This window comes from Corvus hawaiiensis, chromosome 4, assembly GCF_020740725.1.
Source record: "Corvus hawaiiensis isolate bCorHaw1 chromosome 4, bCorHaw1.pri.cur, whole genome shotgun sequence".
Classification (NCBI taxonomy): Eukaryota; Metazoa; Chordata; class Aves; order Passeriformes; family Corvidae; genus Corvus; species Corvus hawaiiensis.
Window position 1 is genome coordinate 60,271,645 of NC_063216.1, and position 12,214 is coordinate 60,283,858.

At 37.7% G+C, this 12,214-nt stretch overlaps 1 protein-coding gene across 6 annotated transcripts in view; it reads left to right on the forward strand.

The window, feature by feature from the left end:
* The first annotated feature begins 6,550 nt into the window (after positions 1-6,550).
* Positions 6,551-12,214, forward strand: part of IL17REL (interleukin 17 receptor E like) — a 47,213-nt gene continuing 41,549 nt past the window's right edge. For 4 of the 6 annotated variants that reach the window (XR_007203298.1, XM_048302312.1, XM_048302316.1 and 1 more), the window contains exon 1: positions 6,553-10,878. Coding sequence is in view for 5 of the 6 variants with exons in the window: in XM_048302312.1 (XP_048158269.1) it covers positions 10,777-10,878 (102 nt within the window). In the remaining variant the exon portion in view is untranslated. Of the gene's footprint in view, positions 10,879-12,214 lie in introns of all 6 variants that reach the window. The other 2 variants (XM_048302313.1, XM_048302314.1) reach the window with 2 other exon arrangements.

The following is a 12,214-nucleotide window of genomic DNA, read 5'->3' on the forward strand; positions in this document are numbered from 1 at the left end:
GAATTTCCATGTTAATAGGAATTTTGGTGTAACCAGGGTGATAGCTGCTGACAAGATGGTGGTGGGATTATTTTTTCCTGTTTTTATCATTTTATTGATGATTTTTGAGAGGTTAAAGACTTCGAAGTTCATTCTTTTTTTAATCTGAAATAACTCAGATAATTTCATTTGTTCAGAGCATGCTGTGAAGCTTAACTCTTTGCTTTGGAGAAGGGGAAAGAAAAAGAAAAAGGTGTGTAGAGTGCAGAGCCTTTCAGGTACACTAGCATGCTTCTTTTCATTTTGGGAAAGCTGGCAGTTATTATGGGATTTAAATACATGGAGGGTACTCTTTCAAGTTTAGAGCAGTGCTTCTTAAGAGCCTGTACACAGCAACCTCCCTGTCCACCTAAAATAATAGGCTATGCTTTTGGTCCAGAGTAGTACATCAACAACCAGAGGCTGCAGCTGCTGTTTCTTAAACATTGCAAAATTTCATGCCTGTACTGGTGGTACTTGTGTGAACATTCTCTCAACCTAACAGCTAATTGATTTTATATCCGCCATAGTCCTACTGATTTTGCAAGTAGGAAAAGTTAGGGTTTGATGGTACACTATTTTTTTAAAGCTGCAAAGAAATAATGACAGTTCTACCTAAAAATAAACATCTAAACAACTTTCTAAATATCATACATGAAAGTGGAGAAAGACTGTAGACAGTGTAGAATTTCTTCATGAATTATTGTAAAGTGAAAAGATAGTAATATGCAGAATAGTGCAAATGTAACTTAACTGTTTTCTTAGTGCTTTGTTTTCCTTTATGTGGTAAAACATTTTGCCTTTGTTTAACTGAATCTTGTTCTTTCAGAGATTATCTGTTTCTTTTCTGTCAAGTGATGATTAGCTTTGGTTATCCAGGTTAGATATAAGGAGATACTACTTTTGTAAATGATTTGGGTGGGAAAAGAAATTAAGTGAAGTTGCACAGCTGATGGAATTTCCTTTTCACAAAATGCTTATACCAACAAAGCAGACAAAGGCACTTTAACCTCCTTTTGAGTCAAATGGCTCGAGGTGCTCTCTTCTAAAAAGTGAGATTCTTTTAAACAGCTCCTTTTTTTTTTTTTTTTTTTTGCTATTGGGTTGACTGCAAAGAAACTAATGACAGGATATGTAATAGGAGATACTTGCATTTCTTTTGGGGAACTAAAATGATTTAGTGTTTTATTAAGAAGTGAAGAAAATAGCATTCATCAAAAGAAAGAGAGAAACTAAATAGGCTAAACAGGATGATTGAGTTAAAATATGGATTGACCCTGAGTAATGGTTGAGATATATGACTGTATCTGAGGTTTTGTAGTCATCTTAGATTAACAAGGGTAAGGAATAGATGGGAATAAAAAAAGAGGTTGTCATAGAGCTGCCAGCCATAGATTCTGCTTTCCAGTGAAGATGAGCACCCCAGGGCTCTCTGCCTGGCCATGGCTCCCTTCCTGCTCTGTTCAGCACAGTGGAGCCTGGACAATCTGCCAGCTGCCAGGACTTCTCCCTGCATGCCTGGTAAATTAGGAGCCCCACCATGGATACCCCTCCGGAGGCTGAATTTTCTCATACCCTGCAAGAAGGAAAATCATGGAGGTAAGAGGCAGGCTTTTAAAATCATATCTAATGTTGGGCTGGCTGCTGACATGAAAAGCATTTCTCAGGCAGAGAAAGTTTCACTGTAAATATCACTCTGTGGGCCAATGTTTTTGTAACTCAAAACAACACCCTCCCATATGCCCTTCTTTACCAAGGAATTTTTTGTATTGATGTTTGACAAAGAGTAAATCTTGATGGCTTGAAGCTTTAATTAGGGTCTGCTGGTAGATGATCTGTTTCCACAACACAGCTAGAAAGCCTGTTCAAAGGACAAAAATCATACCCCTCTCTGAGGTCAGCCTGGTAAGGTAAATGTGTGTGTGCCAGGTTAGAAGGGTTTCTGCTCGGAAATGCCTGCCTTGCTGGTTATCACTAGAATTAATGCCATGGGCTGCTGCTTAGCTTATACCAGGAGTTAGGTTCCTAGCTTAAAAAAATATAGCCGTGGGTAAAATAAAGCAAAAAAGCAGACTGAAGCATCTCCTGAAAAAAAATTGTGTGCACATGGTGCATGAATGCTTCCTCAGCTAAAAATTTAGCTAGGAAAAGCTAGGAAAGTGAAGGGAAAACTTGCAGTTTTAAGAGCATATTTTGATCCTCTCTGCAGGTGAATTTCTTGCAGCATCTCTCCAGAAACAAGAACACACTGTTGACTTTTGATATATATTTTTTGTTTTCATAGTAACTTGCTTCATAAGAACAGGCACGTGAGGGGGAAAACTGCAGTTTGGATCTAATTTATCAAATCTTACCTTTGGTGTTTCTGTTTAGACACTTGACTAGTTAATGGTTAGAAAAACAATATGTCTGTGGGTTCATTGGACCTAAGCTACTGATATGAACCTGGGCTTACAGTGCCTTTGGGTGCTCAGCTGGAATGAGAGATCTGGATGAAGTGACCCACTGCCTTCCCACAGCAGGAATGCAGAGCTCTCTGTATCCAAGGGTGTCCTTGTGCCAAATGCACCATGCATATGGGGTTTTTTATGCACGTGTGCTCTGCATGGGTAGCTCTAAACTGGTAGGAGTTTTTTAGATATTTTTTATAATATTAAGAAGATGAATTAGCTGATCTAACTCAGTGCTGAATGGGGTTGTCTCCCCTTCCTTTGTCCTAGCTGGGGCTGGTATCTATTAGACTGGCAGAAAATAAATATTGATTAAGAATTGAATAGTATCCTGCTGATTTAGCCAGGTTAGCACACAAGCAGACTCATAGGGGCTATAAGATCTTGGCTATGTCTTCATACCAACTGAATGTAGAACTGGACTTCTACCTCATTGGAGGAAGATCAACAGGTTTTTTGTCTTTTGTTAGCACTTCTTTTGACCTTTCCCATCACATTCCTTGTCTATGTTTTGCCTTGATGATATGCCCTTCTCCATTCCCTGTTTGAAAAAGTAGACTTGCACATGATCCATACCAGGAATGACAACTTCAAACTGACCATGTAATCAGTTTGTCTATAGATCACTGTAAATAATAGCTGGAGTCTCTCAGGTAAAAGATTGCATGTTTCGTGATCTGGATCTTTTGTTTTTAAACACATGGGATCAAAATAACAGAATCTAAATTGGTTTCAGAAACTGGAATAGTCAGGCTTCCCTGGTAGCTGCTTGGGTTTTATAATGATTTCCTGTTTTTTCAAACATTGTAAGTAATTTTGGTTATTACTGAGTGGGAAGTGCCTCAGGGAGACACTGAGGAAAAGGAAAATATTAGTATAATCCATTTTATAAATAGTAGTATCCAAGGTAAAGTATCTTCAAAATATGAATTTTGGATTTTTTTTTTTCCCCTTTACCTGTCTAATTCTGAGATATTTCACAGTAAACTGTTTTTATGCCCATATATTTATAGGAAAGGCAGCCAAGGAGTGAAGTAACAGTGATAGAGCTGAATGTGCTGTGATGAATGAGATTCATGCAAAAGGAAAAACATGCCTTCTATCTTTAAGCAATGAAGAAAGAAATGCCCATGAGAACAGTTTGTGGCTAATTATTTCCTAATCAGTATTTTGTTAATATCTAATTATTTCCATCAAATATAAGAAAAAATTGCTTTTCATACTTATTTTTTCAAGACATGAAAATATCTTTATTTTATATATTTTATATAAAATATCATTATTTTATTTTATAAAGTATAAAATATCCTTATGTAATGCTTACTAGAACTTTTCTCAGAGTGTTTTTTTAAATATTTATTTCCTACTCAATCTTTCTGTTTCATTAGTTCAAAAATTACAGCTTCAGTAATGAACAGATTTTAATTGTTTTCTGTTCTATAAAGATAAACTGTTTCTGGAGGAAAAAAAGCAATCAAAGTGATACTGATTTTTTTTAAAAATTATTTTTTCCCTACCCAACTCTGATTTTAAAATCTGCTGTAGCTCCTTTTTGTGGTTTAGCCCCAGCCAGTAACTAAGCCCCACACAGCTGCTCACTCGCTTTCCCCAATGGAATGGGAGAGGGAATGAGAAAAGTGAGAAAACTCGTGGGCTTAAAGCAAAAACTGCACACACTAGTGAAGCAAAACGTGGGCAGGCAGGTGTTCAGGTATCCTCAGGAAGGCAGAGCTCCATCACATGTAACAGTGACTTGGGAAGACGAATGTCATCACTCTGAATATCCCCACTTCCTCCTTCTTCCTCCAGCTCTATATGCTGAGCATAACACCATGCTGGAATATCCCTTGGGTCAGCTGGGGTCAGCTGTCCTGGCTGTGTCCCCTTCCTACTCCTTGAGTGCTCCCGGCCCCCTTGCTGGTGGGGTGAGGAGCAGAAAGAGCCTTGACTCTGTGTAAGCTCTGCTCAGCCACAATGAAAACATCCCTATATTACCGATACTGTTCAGCACAAATCCAAACCACAGCCCCATACTTGCTACTGTAAAGATAATTCAGTCTATCCCAACCAAACCCAGCACATTCCTAATCCAAGAAACACATTTAAATAGATGTTTGGTAGCGGCTGTTTTCTCAAAAGTGCAGAGTGCTTAGGTTTAAATAATCCCTGGTCTTTCTTCCTCCACTATTTTGAACTACAGAGGCTGAAATCCCAATACTCAGAGTTTGCAGGGATTTGTACTACCTGTATGTTATGGAAAGGGAAAATAAGTGTTAAGGCACCATGTGAATAGGATAATTTGCTGTTTTGTATTGCATGGTTTTCCGCTTTATGCCATCAGACTTTGGACATCCAGAAGGAGCTTGGAAATTTCTGCAGCTCCTGAATCTTCCTGCATTACCAACTCTTGCTTCCCAGCAGCTACAAGAGGCCAACTGCTTCTGCAGAGGCTGAATTGCTAGAGTTTGCCCCAATATTTCTGGTTTTCAGAAGTGTCCCCAGAGAGGAGGTGCTGATGGAGTGCCTCCTCCTTCTGTGTTTCCTACCTCTATACTGTCTGTATCAGCTGGACTTTCCTACTGGGCCCTATTGACAGTGCAGGGATAGTCACAGGTTCTTGGTTGTTCCTGGGATCACCACTTGACAAATAACCAGGATTAATAACTACTCTGGAGCTTGTTTTTCTAGACAAAGGCCTTGACTCACTCAGGCTCAGCTCTGAGGATATGTACTCTTTGCCAGCAATCCTGGTTTAAATTATTCATCATGTTCTGCTGCTCATTTGCCCATTTCCATTGAAGGATGTGGAAAGAGTCTCATTTATTTCAATATGGCTCATCTTGAAGTTTTTGTATTTATTTTGTGTTCTTTCCAACATCTGATTTATATAAAAAATTACATGAAAGCAGAGTAATTTTTATTTGCATTATATAAACACTGAAGATTGAAATGTGAAAGAAAAAAGATAGCATTAAAACTTCAGCCTGCTCCATACTGTCTGCTACTACACTGAGCTTCACTAGGACACCTGTGATGCTTCAAATTGATCTGCCTAAAAAACACCCCCAAACTACCCAAATTGCACAAAATCACTCTTTGTTCTGGAAGAGTTTTAAAGCTGCATTGGTATCCTGACTCAGTTTACATGGCTTCACACTCTCAGTTCAACTGAAGGATTGAGATGCATCAGTGCAGGACAACAGCTAGCATTGTTGCTGCTTACAACATCTTTTAAATCTTACACCAGACTACTTATTTTTTGAGGGCTGCATAACATCAATTTGTTGATGGTTGCCACTCTGCCAGTCTTTCCAGACTTCCCCATATCACTGTCATTTGCCGGTCCATTCTTTTTAAGTGTATAATCTGAAATCTTCCCCTGCTGACCTCAGCTGAAATTTTAATTGTTGGGATAGAATTTTTCTTTCAAACCTTCCAGGATGTTAAAGGGTACTTTCTGTTCTAGAAACTGCTGGTGTCCTTGTGTTAACCTCCATTTTTTTTGTGTGTATCATGGCCCAATACTTTGATATCAGTTCTATTTATAACCTGATCCATAGATCTGGTATCTAGACACAGACTATATATTTTTTTTTTTCTAAAATCCAGTCTGTCCTAATAATGATGTATTAGGAATTAAAAGGTGAGCCATAATTGTACTCATGGAGATGTGTTGGAGTGTGAGAGAATCCCTTCCCTGCTGAACAATCCAAAGCAAAAGAAATGCACAAGAACTAATTTTTACCCCCAAACCAGACAAATACAATTTGGTAGGATTTTTAGAAAGACAGTTAAGATAAATAGATTTAATAATTTATTTACTTTTAGTTGCAACTCCTCCACATTTGCTAATAATTCCAGTTTCTCTGAGCTTTAAGTTCATAAAAGTATAGTTTGTCTACAAAAATTTTGGAGCATCGTGAATATGCTTTATTTTTTATTATTATTTTACTGTTTTTTCTGAGTGGATTTTTTTGAACACTCAATTTTTTGGTTTTTTTTCTTTAATAATTTTATTAACGATTTCATAGTGGTCTAAAATAATTTTCTTAATAATTTAAAAATATTCTTTATTTTATTTCTTTAATAATGCACAGGACTTTCAGCAACCTAATTTGGAACTAGATTATTTTTCAAATAATCTTCTAGCCCAAACCACTTTATGATTGTATGATTCTAATCTTAGGAAAAGAAAGTCTTCAGCATCTGTGGGTTGTACCTAGGCTGTAAGCAGTGCTCCTAAGGTGCTGCCTACTGTGACAGTTGCTGTCATTGCTGAATACTTGTGACTCTTGAGGGAAAAGGTCGGGGTGAGAGAGGAGAGAGAGGGTCCTCTTGAATAACATAGATGAATTGAGTAGTGGTTGTCTTTGGACAGTGAATCAGTAACTTGTTGAAGCTTCTGTTTTACCAGCCTGTCTTGTGGCTCTCTGGGATATAGGTGCCCTGCTGGTACCTCGTAGGCTCACTCTGGACAGGAGATGTAGGCACAGTCCTGGAAAAGTGCAGTTCCCAGGTAGCTCTGAGTCATTGTATTTTGTTGAGATGACAGTAGCACCTCACACAGGTCCACTCCAGAACATGCCTGACATGACAAGAAGCTGTCAAGTTATAAACAGCTGTCCTTTGGTTGATGTGAGTGGTTCTGAGGCAAGATGTCTGTTGCCTGGAGCCGGCAATACCAGTGCACATGGAGTTAAAAGAACAGCCAGGGGACTGTGCTGGCCATGGCCCCTCATCTCTAGACAGCTGTTATAATATAGTATGTGTGCCTGTGTTGGTGAAACTGAAAAGCATGTACTGATATATCACAGGATCCTCTTGCAAAATGTAGTGTGAATGTGGCTATTGTGCTCCAAAGAAGGCTGGGACTTCTCCGATATGGATGTGACAGGGACATGCCTTCCAGGGTAGACATTGACATGGTAATTTAACAAAGTCAGAATATAATGTAGCCAAAGCAGAAATTTCTTTGGAGTTCTGTGCTAAAGCTCCAACACATCAGGTCACAAAATCCATTTCTGGCTGCTTAGGTATGTCTGGCGATGCATCTGTCCTAACTTTCATTTTCAAATAATGTTTCTTGTAGACCCTTGACCAGCAGTGGAATTATATTAGTGTTCTCTTTTGAAGTGGGCCAAGTATGTATCCAAGCATGCAAAATTTGTGAAGACAGACTAAGTAAGAAAAAGAGACCTGAGCTGATGGTCCAGAGATCAAGCTTGACCCAAGAGAAAATGGGGAATACAAAAGCCTGGATTTTACTCTGTACTCTAGGGTCTGCCTCTGCATTTTATTAAAAACACTGAACAACCAGGCCACCATCCTGAAATGTGCAAGTTTTGGTATCAAACCTTCTTGGACCGTGAAATGTTTAGATTCTGGCATTTTTGTGTTCTTGACCAGTGCTCTAATAAAGATTTAGGATGCAAAATATCTGTGTTACCAAAGTGCAAAAGGAGGCCCTTCCTATTAAGGGTTTTTTACGAGTCTTTTTCTGAAGATGGAGGGAACATTGGTAGAAACAGAACAGGATCTTTTGCTATCATCTGTTCTTCAGGGATAAAGTAATGAAAGCATCAAACTAAAGACAAGTGTGGATTAAAATATAGGTAAGGTATAGTAAGTAACAAGGACAAAAAGACGTCTGTTAGGAAGAAATTATTTTCAAAAGTATGAACAAGAGTCCCAGTTGAGCAGGGAGCCTAAGAGATAGTGTCACTGTAAATTTCAAATGCACTGATGTTTCTACATAACTCTTAGTTTTCAAAAAATGTGGCATGGGTTAATTATACTGCCCAGCTTTTGGCGAGAATCTTAACGGGGGTTCCAAAACCTGATGTAATAAAAACAGTGGATGAACATAGTAATTCCAGGATACAAATTATGCAGAAGCTGTAAAGTAGCTAGTTTAGACATTTTTTAAAAAAAGGTTCAAATGAAGCAAATAACAAGGTAGTTGTTGCCTGTTGAACTTAATAACAGCTTCAGTCCACACAGAAACTGTCTTGACTGAAACATTGTTCCTGCATAGAAAGAGTACATTGTTAGAGCTGTGCTACGATCGGCTTTATGCAGAATGTGACCGAGGTGTTCTAAGAAATACCAGAAACAATAAGAGAATCAAATTTCATAAGGTGAATGACACTGTTAATTTCTATGGAAACTGGAGGTAAATGATACACTAAGGAGAGTCAAAATGGTGTTTGTTAGAGAGTAAAACATCCTTGACCTGCTCACTCCTGAATATTGTCTTCAGGACTCCTATCTTACAAAAGAGTATAGTAAAAATGAAGAGGTGTATTACTTATCATAGAAAATATAGAGAAGGTATGCTGGAAAACAATACAACTGTGACTATTTTGGCAAAGGTGAGATGAGAATGGGTATTCCGTGTTTTTTTAAAGCAACAAGGGGGAACCTGACTGAATTATTTGGAAGCAGTTTTAAAATAAAAACAAAGCAAATAAACATAGTTTAATCACACAACTCACTGCTCCAAGAAGTTTTGAAAACCAAAAGGATAAATGATGCAAAGAGCTGTTTTACTAATATCTTTAAGAAAGTTCCAGAAGCAGCTATTAAAACCAGTGATCTCCATGTGGCTTTTGGTTCAGTAAATCCATAAGATCCAGGTCATTGGAACATGTCAGCATACATTGTTAAAATAATCCATGTAAGTAGGATATTTCACTTCTTATTTTTTCTAAGCATCTGTTACTGATACACAGGAGAGTGAGTTGGGCAGATTTTTGATTTGGTGTGGTTTTGTGCATAGATGTGTCACATCCTGCTCCTGTGAGCACTCTGGATTCATTGATGCCCGTGGTCAAAGTTTTCCTGGACCTATTTGATAATGGGTCAGTGGGCTTTGAGGGTCTTTTGGTGGTCTCAATCCACCTCTACTGGATTGACCCTTCCTTGACAGCTCCTGCCTGCTTGTTGATATCACTTCAGTGCTTGCTCTGTCCTTTATGTGGTCACCATGGACCAGAACAGGGAAGTGGGCCCAGAAGGGTGCTTCCCTACCTCCATAAGGCCCCCCTTTCCAGACACAACCTGTTTTAACTTCCCTGCTTGAGTGGCCATTAGTGTTTGAGGCATAGCAATGCAGTAACTGCTTAATGTCTGAGCTTCTGCAAGTTGACAAAATTTAGTCATTTTTTAACAAAAAAATTTAAATTACATTTTGTTCAGTATGGCGATTGATGCTGCTTATCTAAAAATAAAGTATTGGAAAATTGACAAACTGGACTCACATGAAGTATCTAAAATACAAGTACAGTTGATACATTGGCAGAGTAGATGTATTTTATGTGTAAAGCCAAATCCTAGCAGATGCTGTTAGTTGTATATTCCCCACTGTAGCTGATATAAAAGGTTTTGTAAGAGCACTGAGTACTTGGGTCCTGGCACTGTCCTACTGAAAGATATCTCTCAGTGGTGAGCAAGCCGTCTCTGTGGAAGAAAACTTCCCATTCCCCTTGGGCATATCACATGTAGTCTCCATATGAACCAGAGCGTGTGTTTTTGAAATACTTGTTCCTTACGATGGGTAGTGGGACTATGTGAAAGATAGCACCCAGAGAGGCATTCCTGGGCATTTTGTTGTGCTAACAAGTATTGAGGTGTTGTGACTCACTCCTACCCTGCTTTCACAATTGGTGGTGTTGAACTTTGAAAAAACATGCGTATTTCTCAAAGCTGCAGATAGGCTATAGAACAAGACGCTTCTATTGATACAATTAGATAATAACTGAAATAAATTCAAAGCACAGATTTCTAGGGTAAAAGAACCTGGTATTCCTGCTGATGAAAAAGAAGAAACTAGTCTTTCAGGACCCCCACCTCAGCAAAGCTGGTTTTCTTTTTATTAAATTCACTAGAAAACCAGGAAAATAAGAATGCATTTGAATACCCATGAAGTTGCCTGGTACATAAGTCTAGAAACAAAATTCCCATTATATATGGAATTTATATATGGAATTTACAGAAAAGAAATCTGTTGATCTGATCTAATGCTGATGTGATGAAATCCAGAGGGAAGAGGCTTGTACTGTGATTTTCAGAAATCACTGTTTCCTATTTTTCACTCTGAAACATGTGAAATGAGTTGAGCATGCTTTCTATTTCCCAGAACTAGCAATTTTCTGTCTTTGGAAAGTTTTAGAGGGAGGAGCTCAGAGGTGCTGTGGGAGGGACTAAAATTCACATTAAAGTTTTGGCACGAGAGGGAGAATTGTCAGAGTAGAAGGTTTCTTCTGAGGTTTTGCTTTTTTAATTTTTTTTTTTTTTTTTTCAATTTAGGATGATAGGTATTTATGTTCAGATTCTTCTAATCATTCTCTTTTGGAATGCTGATTGTCAGATTATTCCCAGGATTGAAGAATGTGGACTTTCATGTTCTCAGGTAATCTCTTACTTGTTCCAATTTGCTGTCTATTAGTATAGTAGTTATATGCTGCCACAATAATTGTAGGAAAAGCAAAAATAGAAAAATATTTCAGCTGTCCTGAACATTCACTTTATATTCCTGTCATTCTGAATTAAGTATCCAAAGTGGCAAAGATGGCTCTGAAAGGGTGTAAAAAAAAAAGCATCTTTCCACTGTTTTCCACTGCTGCTGTTTGTTTAAAATCTGTCTTTTGTATTTGAAAAAATTATTTTGTTCATATCCACTACTTTTTCAGAGTCAGTTTTTACAACAGCAGTGGTGCCAAAGAGATGAGAGAGGGAGGAATGGGAGGTTTCAGAAATTCCTAATTATGTTAGGAATATTTGAAACACTGACTTTCCTGTGAATAAATGAATTAAGCATGAGAAAGAGTAAAACGTGTTTTTCATTTTGTGGGTTGAATGTAACTTCAGTATCAAATTTAATGACTTCTGTATGTGCATGAAAGGAGTGTGAACCATACCATCTCTTTAATAGCTTTGGATTTTGTATGATTCCAACTATCCCCGCAAAGGGGCAGTATGGAGATACTCTGCTCCTCTTGGCATTCTGAAATTGTAAGCATAGAGTACATTGAAAGAGAAATTTTTAAAAAAGGATTATATAGGCAATCTGACTTTTGGTCTTAGTGGGGTATGGTAACTGTGTACTAGCTACAGAGAAGTGAAACTGATAGTATGAAAGAATCTGGCTGTCTGTATACACTGCTTGAAGATGTCAGTATTTAGGACAGGCAGTGAGACATTCTAAAGATTGTTTAAATGTGGTGGTGCTACTCAGATATTAAGCTAATTCATATTATAGCAATTTTTATATATTTTATATGTGTGGCCTAGAAAAACAGTAGGAATAAAGATGCTTATAAAATACGAGACTGAGCAAAAAAAGCTCTCTCTATATTTAAATATTCATGTATTATAGTTAATGTTCCTGTATTCAAATTCTGTAGTCTATATCTATTTAGATGTTCTTAGAATCATATAGCCATAAGAGATTAATATCTAGATGTACCTGAACACTTTTAAAGAATTTTTATGTACTTAGGTTCGTGAATGCAAATACACATCTATTTTAAATAATTTATGCTCATTGGTCCGCTGCAATGAGAGTTTAAAATAGAGATGATTTACCATTCTAATTTATCCCTCTAAAGAGTGTAGGACTATCGGACTCAGCATGTAAAAATCAATACCAACATTTTTTGATGAGTTTCACTCTAGGGGACAGGATTTACCTCTGGGGACCTTAACAGGTATCTTTCTCTGTCAGACCTTAGGTATGTATGTTACCA